Raw genomic sequence first — 16,627 nt, forward strand, 5'->3', positions numbered from 1 at the left:
ATGACAAAGCTCTCCCTAATAACACACCATTATGAAAGCAACTCGATTAATACTCGTTCAATGACCTTGTCATAAGTGTGTTACCTTCATAGGACATCCTTAATCTCTTTGGGATAAATCCGCTCTCCCAATATGATCCTATTTTATCTCGAGGTAACCATTACATCTTTCTTAATAAAAAGTCAATTACTATCAAATAGTAATCAAGTCATTCATCACAAAGATGAATGCCCCATAACCATGTTTACTTTTCATTTATCATGTAATGCTAGTGAGAGGATATCATTTACCCATCTCTTGGGCTATGAATTCCACTATTGTAAATGATGCTACATACTGTAGAAGTCATATACCTCACAAACCAGTTTGCAAGTCCTTATCTATTTGAACTCTGACTTTTACTTAAATCAAAGTATATGAGTCACACATACATAGCCTATCATCCACTCAAGATTAAGGTATGCCACATTCTGAACATCACAAGTGAATAAATCCATAAACAAATTCAAGATATAGTTTTCTTGGGTCCAATTTGATGTATTGCCAGTCCAGTCAGTCACATCTATATCTCTATTTTCTGGGAGTCATCCACTCCGATGCCCAAGACAAGGCATCTCCCCAATTAGACTTGATAGATGGCATATTAGTCTTTCAATTGGCTTTCTCATATCTGATTAGACTAAGGACATGTTTAGGTTTGTCTACTAATATAAGTTGTCTTTCTGTATTATCACCTAACCACGTAATATCGCGTAGTATTAATTTAAACATTAAACAACTAGTGAGCCAATATTTGCTTCTATTTTGCTTTGCATACAAAAATCACATGAGGACATCATACAAACTATACAAGTGTAATCCATGAATTATTTTATTAACCAATTTGTTCGAAAAAAATTACAAGTGTACATAGACGCACATACTGCACTTAGGGCACTAGATCCAACACATTTTGTATAACAAATCCATGAGTTGGGTTCCTGAGCGTAGGGGCGTATACGTTATGATTATCGTCAGCGCCTTCCTTTTCGATATCATTCGAGACCTTATCAAGATCAAGGTCACTAAAATCTTCACCTTGGTGATCAGAACCACCATTATTATTGGACCTTTCCTCACCATCTGCATCGGTACCAATCACCAATGGATGTATCTGTAAACAAGGACCCGAATTAGGGTTGTTATACACAATCGGGCCAATATATAAATTGGCACCCCATGTCGATATTGCTCTATAATCGCATGATTCTACTCAGCCAACATCTAGATCAAAGTCAAACATGTGTAAAGAAGATCATCTATCGACAGAGGCTTTTGGAACCTTTGTATACAAGTCTTCAACTCCACATTGTTGATTTAATGGAGTGACATTTTGAACGGGCTCAACATTCGCTAACTCAGCGAACAACTCAATTGGTTCAATGCTCGCAGGCAAGCAATACAATGCAACCATAGTCTCCACGTCATCATCATCTACAAGTCCCATTTCCATATATTTTCACGAATTTGATGAAACTGGAAATTTGTAAAATAATTTAGACACCCTCTTCCTACAACGTCGAGCAATTTTTGCGCTAATTTTTTGTTTCATTACGTTGAGTTTTACATTCTTGCTAAACCTCATTTCTATTTGATGATGTGATTCAAATATACAATCAACTGCTATTTGTAAAATTACTCCATTGAAATAAACGTATACAAAGAATTGATTATTCACCTTCGATACTAAATCTGTAAAAAAAAAAAGAACTTAGTTCCTATTAAGACAATTCATAAAATTTTAAAACAACAAAAATACTTTTTATCCAACAATATAACTTACATCTCATACTACTAATTATTAATATAAAATAAAATAAAATAAAATTGCATACAAATAATTACAAACTAATATTATCAGTTCAAACTTGATTTTTGAAATCGAAAATGAAAAGCAAATATGTTGATCTTCAATTTTGATTTCTAACAGTTTTTTTTTTCTTTTTTCTTTTGTTAAACAAACTATCTTTCTTTTCTCCCGCTTTGGTAAACAATTTTTTCTCTTTTTTTTTTGTTAAACAGTCAAAAATTATTTTTTTGGGCGGGAGATGGTGTTAATATAGGGAGTTGGTGTCAGCTGATACGACGACACCCATTTAAATAGTCAATTTTTTTTAAAATTTTCAAATCGGTGCCGCTTGACATGTCAGCAACACCATTTGACGTCAACTACTCTTTTTGTCCTCTCTTTGCTTTTTTTTTCTATTAGGCTTTTTTTTAAAAAAAAGAACTTATTGATGCTACCAATATGTCAAGCTACACCACTTTCTTTATCCGCTCAACAATTTTTTTAGAAAAAATTAAAGTAATATTGCTAGTGTGTTAGACTGTACAAATAAAAAAATTTATTATTTTTTATATTTCTTCCTCTCGTGGACACCAAAAAATACGAATACTTTTTAAAAATCTATATTTACACTGCCAATGTATAAGGCAACACTACTAAAAAATCATTTTTTTAAACATATTAACGATGATTGATCAAAAAGTGAAGATAATTCCACCAACCAATCAAGCCACATCAGTATCCACCGCTGAAAACGTCTCATTATTATAATTAAACCCGGTTTTCAAATTTAACCGACTGTCCAAGTCCCATGTTGGGAGAATGTTCGGAGGCCGACAAACTTTGCCTTATTGCGTATATAACAGTCCGTTTTTGGTGCTAAACCAAAAATAATAAATAAATAAGTTGGTGTAGGTTCTGTAAAGAGATTTGTGCGCCTAAATCTTTCATGTGCGAGATAGTTAAAAAGGTGGCGAACAAGAAAGAGAAAGCATTCGTGGAGAATAGCAGGGGAGGTGTCTACCAAAAGCAACACAATCAATGGTCGTTCATGTATCAGCCGGTGATGACAGAAGAAGCGATGCTGCTACCAGAGGTTAGTAGGGAAAGGGAGATGTCAGCCATGGTTTCAGCTTTGACTCATGTCTTAGCTGGCGACATCCCTGAGGAGCTGCCACCAGATGACAACTTGGATGGTTTTGATTCAACTACAGTCGTCGACAATAACAGTTTTACTACTTCATCATCCGGATTTGGCGGGAAAAAGAGAGAGAGGGAAGAACAGGAGGAAGGCGATGGAGTAATGGCGGTGGAGGGTTTAGGCCCGTTTTCTGCTGATGTACGAGGTAAGCAACATGGTTGGGATTTGAAAATGTTGTTTTCATATATTATAAATCCAATTTCTTACAATACTTCGAGTCCTGCTAAATAAATACAGTGCTAGAGGGTAACAACCCAGCAAAATTGATCCCATTATATGAATACAAGAGCAATGAGAAGTACAGAGAAGAGCCAAGGAGGAGATACAGGGGAGTACGACAGAGACCATGGGGAAAATGGGCAGCTGAGATAAGAGACCCCTTCAAAGCTGCTAGAGTTTGGTTAGGCACATTCGACACCGCGGAGGCCGCCGCCAGAGCCTACGATGAAGCAGCCCTTCGCTTCAGAGGCAACAAAGCTAAGCTCAACTTCCCTGAAAACGTCAAGCTCATATCACTCCCGCCGCCGCCGCCTCTCGCCATCAATCCAACAACAACCCACTTCCCTATTTCAGATTCTCCCAACACCCTTTTCTCCATTCCATCATCTCAAGTCTCCGGCCAATATATCGACTATACTCAGTTTTTTCGGGGTTCCGGCAATTATTTTCAAAGTCAATCACAACAGCAACAGCGGCGGCTAATCGTTTTGTCAACTTCATCTGGTTCTAGCGGACAATCTTCATCTTCTTCTTCAACACCGACTTCATATCCTCTCGTTTTCCCAATTCAAACGTCAGGTCAGAACCTCAACTTGGGCAGCAGCAGTGCAAGTCAAGGTGGCGGTGTTGGAGATTTTTGGGTGCATGCTTGGCCATCAGATTCTGGTGATTATTATACATCAACCTCAAGATAAATGTCTTCCTTAACTATTACTAGTAATTATTGGGTTTTTGGTCATTGTATGCCCCGTTATTATAGGGTGCGACCGTGCGACTTCCTTTTAGTGGTTTTTAGGGATTAGAGATATTTTTTTCATACTCTAATTTTATATTTATTTTTCTTTAAATTATTAGTTTGATTACAAGTAGAGACTATAATTTAATTTTATATTTTTATGATTACAGGTAGAAACTATAATTTAATTTTATATTTTTATTTTCAATTATATTACTAAATTAATATTTTAAAAATTATAATATTTTTCACATAAAATATATAACGATAAGAAATCTCTTATATTTTTCACATAAATAGAATTATATGCAGGGACGAAGTTAGAAATTTAATTTTAGAAGGTCAAAATTAAATTTTAACTTTTAATGGCTTATATCTTTATAAATTTAAAAGGTTTAAATTAATATTTTATTATTTTAGACGGATAGTTTAATTTTATTTTTATTAATTTAAATTTTTTAAATTTTTAAATGACTGGATAATTTTCTATTTTAAGGGGTCGGTCCTGCGAACCCTAAATACACCACTAATTATATGATGAAAAGTCTAAACATAACATTTCTTGATAATTACGCCAATTTTTATATAAATTATACAATGAAAATAAGTCTACGGTAGTTATACTATTTTTCTTACATAAAATAAAGTTATATAACTAAAAGAAGTCTAAATATAACTATTTTTGAACATGAAATAAATTTTAATGATTTTATTGTTATTATTTGTTAGATTTTTATTATTCCAATCTCATTCAAATCATCTAAAATTATTTAATTAACTCATATGGTTGATTTTATTAATAAATATTAATGTCATTTAATATTATTTAATAAATTCATAGAACAATAATTTATTTTATTTGGTATTATATTTTTAAGATACATCTTTTTCTTTATATATAATAAACTAAAATTAATTCGTATTAATATAATTTAATTAGTGTTACGGTTATATATAAATTAAAATTAAAATTTTAATTATTTATAAATGAAATTAATAAGTTAGACATTTCTTTATAAGTTAATTTCAGTTAGATTTTAACGACTATTTTTTTCAATCATTATTAGGCTCTGTTTGTTCCACTGAAAATTTCGGAAAATGATTTTTAGAAAATGATTTACTTTTCAAAAAAATCTAATATTTTATGGTGTTTGGATGAACTTATGTAAAATATTTTGTGTTGTTTGACATATTTCTTGAAAATACTTTATAAAGATTGTTTTCAATTAAAAAAACATATATTTGAGATTTTTTTTATCTTTCCATTATTTAATTGAGTTTATTTTATATCTATAAATTTATATTTTACATTGTTTTTATATATATTAAAATTATTTTGTTAAATTCAAGTTCATTACAACGTCATTTTTTAGTTGCATGACTACTAAATAAGTCTTTTTTAATTTAAAAATGTGACATCAATAAAATTGATAAAAAAAAATAAAAAATGTTAACAATTGGACTTGATTTTCAAATTTGAAAAGTAGAGAGGCTAAATTCTTGAAAATAAAAATACATGGACTAAATTCTAAATTTGTGAAGAGTACATGAACTTATGACATATTTTAACCTTTATACTACAAAACATTTATTATCAATATATCTATAATTGTAATAAATATTTATTATTAAAATATTAATACTGAATTATTTTCTATAATATGTGGAAATTATTATTTTTAAATTTATTATTAGAATAAAAAATTAAAATAATTATTAAAATAATAAATTATATTAATGATATTAATAATTTATTGTATGATTAAATATAAATAATTAAATATATATGTTTAATAATATTTAAAATTATAATGTTTTATGTTAATATATTAAATATATTAAATATTTTAAAAATAAAAATAAATTTTATTATCAATATAATAATATTAAGATTTATTTAAAAATAAAATTACTCATATGATAAATTTTTTTAGAAAATAATTTACGTTTTGCAAAAGGACAAGTTATTTTACAAAAAAAAAATTATCATCCGTTAACTTATAAATCATTATCTGTTGACCAAATTATTTTCTATGAAATAAATAAAGAAAAATATAAAAAATATTTTTCATAAATCATTTTATAATTAAACAAATAGAGCCTTATCGAATGAGTTCGTAATAAAAGTAAAAGTACAAATATAATCTTAAGACTTAAAAGTCAAATTTACCCAAACTCCGAGAAATTGTAACCAATTTAAATTTTTAATTATCGATGTTGACGTTATACTAAATCACGAAACTTTGTAGGGTACCTCCACAAATAATAATGAAGAAGTTTGTCCTTTATGTTCACACACTTGAATTTTTTAATTTATTATTTGCTTCATTTTTTATTTCAATGTAAAAAGAACTAAATAAACTTAGAAAATAGTTTGGGTCATAAAGAATAGATTTGCCCCAATTTCAGGTCAAAATAACCCAATTTCGGTATGAAAATAACTTTGGAAGGCATCCAACAAAATTAACGAATATCAAGTACGTTGAAACATATTATCCTTCTATTTATGAGTTTGTTTTAGGCATTGTGTTAAAAAATTATAATTAAAACCTATAGTGAGATTATTTAAAAAATATATTAAATTTAGAAAGGTTTGAATCTCATTTAAAAATGTGTTATATGTAACTTGAAAATTAATAATTTTGGTGAATTTAATTGAATTTCACCCTATCCATACATATATCAAAATTAATATATACAATGTTGACATATTGTAATACATAAAACTAAAATAAATATAAAATGAAAACCCACACATGAGAATGAATAATATTTTAAAATTTTAACAGCTTTTACCTTGACATTATGCTGCAGTATATTTATTTATTTTTAAATATTATAAATGGTAATTATATCTTGTTCTTCTCTTGTAGTTTTAAAAATATATATTTTTTATACAAATACATATTAAATATTTAGATTTTAATTTAATTATAATATTAATTTTGAAATGAAATTTTTTCTTTAGATTTTTCTTTTATATTTTAATTATTTTCTTTTCCATTAGAATATTCTAAATAATGTAACTAATTAATTTTACATAAAAGAGTTTAATGAAATATTTTAAGGTTAATATGTAACTAAATCAAATAGAAATCTAAGATATTTAATCTTAATTGAAGTCAAATATATTTTTATTAAAGAAATCAAATGCATTTAATTTTATAACACTTCAATATGTAACTAACTTTTTATTATTTTTCTATCAAAAATTTTATTTTTATTTTGTAATCAAGAGAAATTAATAAAGTAAATAAAAATACGTAAATAAATAATAACAAGAGTATAATAATATTTTTATTTATTTTTTTAAATATATTTAAAATTTTACTTAATATATAATTTTATGAGATTTTTTTCAAACTTGAGGAGGTAACTTAATATATAAATTTACTCAATTCAAAACTCGTGTATTATTTTTTTAAAAATAACTTTAATTTCTATATACTTTGCATAGAATAACTAATGTTAGGTAAATCTTTACAATGAAAAAACCGAGATAATGCATGAAACATCGATAATGAGAAGACATTGACTGAAAAAAAAGAAGAATATTGCAAAGAAAGTGCATTAAAAGATAAGAACGGATTGTAGTGGGGAGAGAGTATAAAAAAATTGAAAAGTTTTAATATAATTAAATTTAATTTTTTATAATTAAATTAAATTAAATTATTTTAATTTAAAAATGTCACATGTCACAAAATGATTAACTCAAAAAAATTTTTTAACAGCTAGATTGTTTTGGACAATAAAATATAACTTAGGTATCAGTTAGGGTAAGTGAATATAATTTAGATACTAACGATAAAAAAAATTAAGAATCAATTTAAGAAAAAATATAATTTAAATAATATTTTGTGGTTTATTTAAAATAAATTAACTTTATTTTAGTGACGTCATTTAAATAATAGAAAATGCAACCTTCTCATACATTTAATAGAAATTCATATGAATAATTTAAAAATAACGAGAAACAAATAATATATATCATATATATAATATAATAAGGTACATTAATTTTGTGACAAATGGCGCTCTTTTTTTTTTTTTACATTGAGTTTTCTATTTTTTATTTAATATATTTATCAATTTTTTTATTAATGCTAATTAATCATTATCTGTTTTAAAATATATATTCTTTCAAAAGAAAATCTAAGTTACCTCAAAATATATTGTTACCAAATAAAAACCAACGGTAGGGACGAGCGAGAGAGTAATAACAAATATTTTAATTTTTATGTATAAATATTATATGTTAATATAAAACAAGTTATTATTAAGTATAATAAGTTGGGAGCAATATATAAAAAAATACATTATTATTAACTATTCGTATAAGAACTTGTTTTATAAAATCGAGTTAAAAAGCATATAATTTTAAAAAATAAAAATTTACTAACTGTTTTCATGTCTTATAAATTATAAAAAGAATTACGAGTCTTTATTAATAACTTATTAAAAGTATAATTTAATAATAACTTATCTTAATTCAATTTGTAAATTTTATTGCTACTAATAGCATAATTTTAAATAATAACAATAAAATTTTCTCATGTGTTAATATTTTTCTTTTATCATATATCGTATATAAAATATAATAAGATACACAAACTTTTATATTGGGGCATTTTTATTTATTTATTTATTTTAAAATATAATTAGAAAATAGCCTCTTGTATAAATTAAAATAGTTTCCATGTGAATAATCTACTGCCACAATACATCGCCAAATGAGAGGCATAATAACAAGGTATAAAATAAATATGTTTACAAGTAATATAATAAATAACAATTTTTTTTACAATTTATGTTATATCGTGCGACTTCATCCATTTTAAACTAAATATATTTAATATTCTATTTTGCCGCATAAACTAAATAAAATTTCATCAATATACTTTATCAGTATTTTAAACGAAAATTATCCCAACAAAATAATGGTTCAAGGGATAAATTTTTTTTAAAAACTTTTTAAGTTTTTCTACGAAAAATATACTCAATTAAACCTTTGAACTTAAAAATTATATCAAATAAATCTTTTGGCTGACAGAATTCATTGTTGACTGTTAGTTTTATTAAATGTTGATGATGTAGCAATTATCAGTTGCCAAGTCCTCCCTTTTTTTTTCCAAGCGGTAGTACAGAGTGATTGGTGATGTCAACAATTTTTTTCCATCTCATCAATCACTTTGGACTATCACTTTAACGAAAACAGATGATTTGACAACTTCTAACTGCCACATCATCAACATTTAATGTAATTAATAGTTAGTAACAAATTTTGTTGGTTAGTGGACTTAATTGATAACATTTTCAAGTTTAAGTGTTTAATTAGGTGTGATTTTTGCGAAAAAGCTAAATTGATTTTTTTGAAAAAGATCAAAAGCTTTTTTACCCTTAAGTTGATAAGTTAACATTATCAAACAGATAAGTTTAATATTAATTTGAATTTCAACTAAATTTTCACCCTTACTCTCTCAAATATCTTTTTATATACTCCCCAACCAAATAAAACATTTATATATATTATTTGCTCCATCCTCATTTCTCTTCAAACATTCAGATCATCTTTTTTTTTTTCCTTTTCTTGGGTTGCAAAGATGGGAGACAACATTGCTGCCAATGTGAATCAACACTGAGTCTTTGAGGTTTTAGTGGCTATCCCTTCTTACAATAGCTGCGACTGTACCAATGATGATGGTCTATGAAAACGAATCGGTACATTATATTTCTCTCCTTTCACTTATCTTGCTTTTAACTTATAATCTAGTTTTGTGATATTATTTCAATGATAATGCACATGGTCAGTACGTAAATTATATTTTAAATTTATTCGTAAAAGATTTGATTGGTGATGTATTATATGCTTTACTGACGGCATATAATTCCTTGTTTGGAACTCTGATTTATCTACAAGTGTCCCACCCTAGAAGCATGCATAACAATATTAAAATACCATTAAATATATTGATAAGGGTGAAATTAGAAAGTTTTTAAGAGAGATCGAAATTAAATTGTATATTTTTATAATAGTGAAAATATAAATTTACCATTTTAATTACTTATATCTTTATAATTTCTAAATTGGCCACCACCATAAGTGATTGCTTGTCTCGAAGTGCAAATGTCGGGGCTGAAAATACTACAACAAGAAGAAATAAAATAGTAGCAGTGTTCGTGAGTATACAGGTCAGGTTGTAATATGATAAAGTTTACAACGAAACACTTGGGAAGTATTCTGAGGATCGTACCCAAGGGAAGCTAAATTGAACGAAAGACTAATTTCTGCTCTAACAATTCTAAAAAGTAATAATCTAAAATTACTGTACGACATATTGTAGGCCAATTTTAACCCATTTACATCAAAACCCAATTTAGCCTTACCTAACCCACCAAAATTAAACCCAAAACCCAAAACCCAAAATCTTAACTACCCAAAGCCTAATTTACATCAAAACCCCAATGGCCCAAACCCTAAGCCCAAATTAAAATAAAAAAAAAAACCTAGCCCACAACCTAAACTTTTCTCAACTAAATCCTAGCCTTTGCCACCACCAACTCCACTAGCCACACTTGCTCCACCACCAACTCCACTAGCCACACTTGCTCCACTACCTACTCCACTAGCCACACTCCACAACCCTTGTACCTACAAATGAAGACATAAACAATAAAAAATATTTTGTAAATGGCTATATAAGCCTTCTCATATTTTGTATTTAGGGGAAGGAAGAAGTTTTGGGGGAGAAAGTTATTGTAAAGGATTTTTGAGAGGTTTTTTGAGAGTAATCAAGGAGAAGAGTTATTGTAAAGGCTAGTTTTTGGAGAGGCTAGTTTTTTTTTGGAGATTAATCAAATATCAAAGCAAAAGAGGTTTCTTGGTTTATTCTCGTTTTAAGCTCTTTGTTTGCTTATTGTTTTCCTTTCAGTTTTATTTTGTTTCTTTTATACGAAAGTAAAAATAAAAGGAGGAAGCTTTCCCATTTTTACCGAAAAAGTTTTTTTGAGGTCCGGTTGCCGTGTACGGTGGCACCGATGGTGGCCGGCAGCGGTTCAGTGACCGGACGGTGGCCGGCGGCGGTCCGGTGACCGGACGGTGGCCGGCCTTGTGGCCGAAAATCACCCACTCTCTCCTTCTTTTTTTTGTTATTATTATATTTTTTAATATTATATTATATATATATTCTTTTAATATATTAGGTATATTCTAAATTCTAGATTACGTATATATATATTATACTATTTTATGTATATATCTTTAATACTATATTATTTATATATTTTTTTTTCTACATGTTATCTTATGTATATATTTTAATTATATTATGTATTTATTTTTTACACTATATTATGTACATATATTTTTTATATCTATTTCATACATATGTATATATTATATATATCTTAACATTACTAGTTATATTTTCACTATTTTATGTATATACTTCAAACACTATATATAGTATATTTCTAACACTATTACTATTTATAAATATATATATTTTACGTACATACTCTTAATATCTTTATTATGTATATATTCGTTGTTTTTATCTCACATTGGATACTATTATTACGTTTAATATATCGCATGCATTGTTATTGTTTTAATATTGTTGTCATATTTATTATTTGTTTCAATGTATTTTCAACTCGTTTATTTTTGTCTCCCGCCTATTTTATATCATTCTGTTGTTCATTACTTTAAAGATTTTTATTCATGTTTTTACTAATTTCAATAAATAAGGCAATGTTTCTCATTTTGGAACATCGAAGAATTGTGCCCTAACTTACGGGGTTTCGGTTCTCTTGTTGGTTCTAAATAGCTAAATATCCTTTTGAGTTTTGAAATGCACGGATTTCCAATTTAAATTAAAAGACGACTGTAACACCCCGAACCCGAGACCGTCGCCGGAGTCGAACACGAGGTGTTAACAGACTTCAAACCACTTATTAAAATTTTTCCAGACAAGCTGCCAATCTGCGCACTAGTCGCTTTAAAAATCATATCTTGAGCTCTGGAACTCGAAATCCAGTTCCGTGAATTTTCCCTGAAACTAGACTCATATGTCCATCTACATATTTTTTTCTATAATTTTTGGTCGGGCCAATTAGTACAGTTTATTAGTCAAAGTCTCCCATGTTACTGGGGTCGACTACACTGACCTTTGCGCATTACGACCTGGATATCTCCCTGTAAAGAGCTTCAATACTAATGTCGTTTGTTTCTATAGAAACTAGACTCAGAGCGGAATCTATACATATATGGAATGGCTCCTAATTATCTCTGGTTAATTTATAATGAATTTCCAAAGTTGGAACAGGGAACCCAGAAACCGTTCTGGCCCTGTCTCACGAGAACCTGAATATCTCTTAACATACTGTCCATATGATTGTTTTGTTACTTCTATATGAAAATAGACTCATCGAGCTTCGATTACATAATTTATTAACTATTTAATTCCATTCCTACTAATTTTTGTAATTTTTCAATCCCACGTCACTGCTGCTGCCAGCATCTGTTACTGAAGCAACTATGTCCATTTCGTGATTTCTCATTGATCTAACTAGTAATTCATCATACATATCACAAAATTATAATCATGACTAGCCATACCAAAGGCTAATCATTGTCAAACATCTCCCTACTACGCTATTGCCATATCATGAATCTTAACACCAAAATTAATCAGCCATGACGTATGGCATAAAAATGTATTACCAAGACTTACGTCCCAACATTAGAACCAAATTCAACCGAACATTATGCCATTTTCGCATGGCTAAAAGTTTACATACCAAATTTCAACAAAACATATTAGCCTATACATGCCGAAATGATCTCTTAGACCAACTAAGAAGAAAATACCAAAGGTTGCTAGCCGGTGTGATGACTTCGACGACGGCACGATCACGCGAAAAGAGACGAGTCCAAGAAACCTAGAATAGGTGACAAGCAAACACCGAATGAGTATATAACTCAGTAAGCCATAAGCATTCCACAACCATCCATTAATAAAATTATCACAACAGGAAACAATGAAATGAGGTTAAGTACTCCATCCATACCAAACTATACCATAGTTCCTTAAACCCTATGGTTCAATCTCATACCAAGTCCTACATTGGCCTTTCATACATCATTTTATTTTCGTTATAATCATACAATTAAACGAACTTTCACCTATTCCACAATGAACCTTATGTACGTGACTTCAACTATAATCGTCACATAGGTTCAAAACTTACCAAGCTCAACTCCAAATATAAACATAGCGCCTATTAGCCATGAACTCAAGGTACTTACCTTTTTTGCTGTCCAAAATTGACTCGGTAAAGTCGCACCCTTCATGTAAATAATTTATAGAAAATATATACTGGGTTGCACACATAATGTTTAGTAATCAACCACGCACACTTAGTGCCATGCACTTTAAACTCACACACTTAGTGCCATGCATTTCAAGTTCGCACACTTACCTTTTCCGCTGTCCAAAATCGACTCGGTAAAGTCGCACCCTTAATGTAAATAATTTATAGAAAATATATATTGGGTTCGCACACATAGTGCTTAATAATCAACCGCGCACACTTAGTGCCATGTACTTTAAACTCGCACACTTAGTGCTGTACAATTTAAACCCGCACACTTAGTGCCAATCTCATGACCGTGAACACTTATTGCCCGCACACTTAGTGCCGAAAACCAGCCACTCTATAGGCTTCACTTCCTTTTTACATTCGACAAATTTCATCCCTACTTACATATACATTTGTATACATTTCATCTCATTAAACACAATGGTATAGGTATTACGATCATTTAAATCAATACCAAAGATATGCTTAATGACTTACCTGTGTTGGGTAAGACGGTTCCAACTCGGCTACTCGATGATCTTTTCTTTGCCTTTGCTCGATTCTCCTCCTTTAACTCCTAGAGCTTAATCAATAAATCAACTAGTTTAACCGCCTTGCTAAATATTTACAATCTAATTACACATGCATATGTATGTTAGTATATTCGGCAATCACCCTTACTAATCACCCACTTGATAAATTTAGAGAATCAAATTTAATATCACAATGTGTACCCTATATGGCCCATTATACATAATCAAATTTAACATCATCTATATATTTACTCATATGGCCGAATATACCTAATCATACATACACCTAACCAAAAATGATTTCTAGAATCTTTATATCATTTATACACTAAGCCGAGTACTCTTACCAAGTTCACCTATATTCTTCAACAAATTCTTCATTGATCAAACACATATTCGGCTAAAGAAATGGCAATTTTAGCAACTTTTGATTTAATACTTTATCAATTATAATACATCTAAATATTTTTTTCATATTATTAACACAATTCACATACATTACTTAATATAACATTTTCACATTCGGCATTAGTATCAACCATAGTAGCCGATTCTTCCTACTTTGTACCCATGCATCTATTTGATCCTTAGTTAGTTCAAACACTCAAAGTCAACCATCTCCATACCTCATCACCAAAGACATCAAAATACCAACCAAGAATGTAACATTCATGGCCGAATATCATCTCCATCATTTAACAAAGTTTGAACCATGGCTAGGTAGATTTCAAACTTACAACTTAAAATATACATGAATCTCAAAGAATAATATCAAACATACCTCAATCTAGTTACATGCATGGCCAAACTTCCTCCTAATCCTCTTCCAAACCAAACATGAAGCAAGAACTCCTTCCTCCTTCCTTAGAATTTTCGGTCAAAAGAGGATGAAAAAGGATGAACAAAATTTTTCTTTTCCTTTCTTTAGCTCACGGCAATGGGGGGGGAAACAACCACTCATTTTTTTGTTTTCATTTCTTTATTACCCATACTCCTTATTTTATTTTTTTCTAACATACCTCACTAAGGCAACATGTTCCCAACATGTTTCCACCCATAGCATGGCCAACCACTAGCTCAAATTTTGGGTAATTTGACATGCAAACCCATCATTTTCATAACATGCATTAATAGACCATTTTAAATTAGCCTATCATATTTTCACCATGTCTCATATCGATCCCTATTTAATAATTTCTCATGCAATTGGCAAAATTGGAGAATGAAACTTCCACATACTCATGTACACACATAATAAGCATAGAATATGGAAATTAATTATTTTTATGACTCGGTTTTGTGGTCCCGAAACCACTCCCCGACTAGGGTCAATTTTGGGCTGTTACAACGGCCTTGTGCTCGGGAATTCATGGTATTGTGTCCTAACTTACGGGATGTGATACTCCGATATCTCGAGATAAGGAAATCTTTAAACAAATCGATTTAAGCTAATTCAAGAATTTTAAAATCAGTATTAATAGAAAAGATCGTACTTCAAGTCCCTTCCCGATTTTTAATTTTCGACATTAAGACACTAACTAATCAATTCGGTACTAATTTTTTGGGCGTGTCGAGGGTGCTAATCCTTCCTCGCACGTAACCGACTCCCGAACTCATTCTCTCAAGTTTTGTAGACCAAAGGCCCTGTTTTAGTAAACTAAAATTGATTTATTAAAACAAAGGTGATCCGAGCACACCTGATAAAAGATTAGTGGCGACTCCCGTTTTAATTTTTACTTTCAAACAAAGTCGATCCCCGTTTTCAAAAGAATGGTTTCAACACGACAAATCGAAATAAAATTAAGTCGTAAAAATATCATAAATTAAATAAAACTAAACTAACAATAGAAATTCATTCAGTAAATAGACAGAAGATTAACTCATATCAGTGTTCATAATTAACTTCAGACTTCGGGGTTTGATGAATTAGCTAACAATTAGCCTAGTTATTACCTTTCAATTTCTAACTAAATTAAAAGGTACTCGAGAAACTAATTTTTCAATCTCATTTACCTAAATAACTTTCTAAGGTTGTCAATTTTAGGGTTGAATCATACATAATTTAATGTAACTAATTCTAAGACAAACCCTAATTCTTCAGCTAATTAATTCCACCTTCAATTGTTAATCTTCCTACAGGTTTAGCTCCTCATTAATCTAGATTTCAATTTTCCTTAAATTCAATTCAAAAATTAAAACAAATATCAATTAAAAGAAAGGGAAAATAAAAGTTTGATTTGTTTAGATGTCGGTTATGCTTGGAAGTCGAAAAACAGTAAACAGTTCTTGAGGAAACAACGATTGAAAGGCAATACAAAAGAAAAAAAAACTAAAGATTACTGAAGAAAATAAAACTAAAATTGAAATTGAATCCAAAATAAAAGTTAACAAATTCCCAATAAACAAACCCTAAAAACTAGAAACTAAAAAATAAGTAGGGCAAAAACTCTGAATCAAGCATTCAATATTGCTATTTATAGTTTTGGTGTTTTATGTCCATATTACATCTATTACAAGTGAATAACCCGAGTTAAAATGAGTTGTGTAGATGAAAACACCATCAACTGTAATTTGTCTATCGTCGAATCGATGTCACGACACCCTATAGTCAGTGTCACGACATCAAAACTGAAATATTTCTCCTGGAGGTTTTGAAGTTTCATGTGCGACATGGTGTGTTGGTGTCACAACATTAAGGCCTTTGTATTCCTTTACACATCTTCAAATTTGGTTGTTGTGATATGAAAAAAGTG

At 29.4% G+C, this 16,627-nt stretch overlaps 1 protein-coding gene across 1 annotated transcript; it reads left to right on the forward strand.

Annotated features, from left to right (window-relative positions):
* Nucleotides 1-2,710: 2,710 nt before the first annotated feature.
* LOC107961165 (ethylene-responsive transcription factor ERF110) lies at nt 2,711-4,089 on the forward strand. Its single transcript, XM_041084064.1, has 2 exons — nt 2,711-3,171; nt 3,264-4,089. The coding sequence occupies exons 1-2, from the start codon at nt 2,775-2,777 to the stop codon at nt 3,938-3,940; spliced, it is 1,074 nt and encodes a 357-aa protein (XP_040939998.1). The 5' UTR covers nt 2,711-2,774; the 3' UTR covers nt 3,941-4,089.
* Nucleotides 4,090-16,627: the final 12,538 nt, after the last annotated feature.

Source organism: Gossypium hirsutum, chromosome A12 (assembly GCF_007990345.1).
Source record: "Gossypium hirsutum isolate 1008001.06 chromosome A12, Gossypium_hirsutum_v2.1, whole genome shotgun sequence".
NCBI classification, from domain to species: Eukaryota; Viridiplantae; Streptophyta; class Magnoliopsida; order Malvales; family Malvaceae; genus Gossypium; species Gossypium hirsutum.

Coding starts and splice junctions, on each gene's coding strand:
- LOC107961165 (XM_041084064.1), top strand. CDS start 2,775: ATGTGCGAGATAGTTAAAAAGGTGGCGAACAAGAAAGAGAAAGCATTC. Junction 3,172..3,263: donor GTTTTCTGCTGATGTACGAG/GTAAGCAACATG, acceptor AAATAAATACAG/TGCTAGAGGGTAACAACCCA.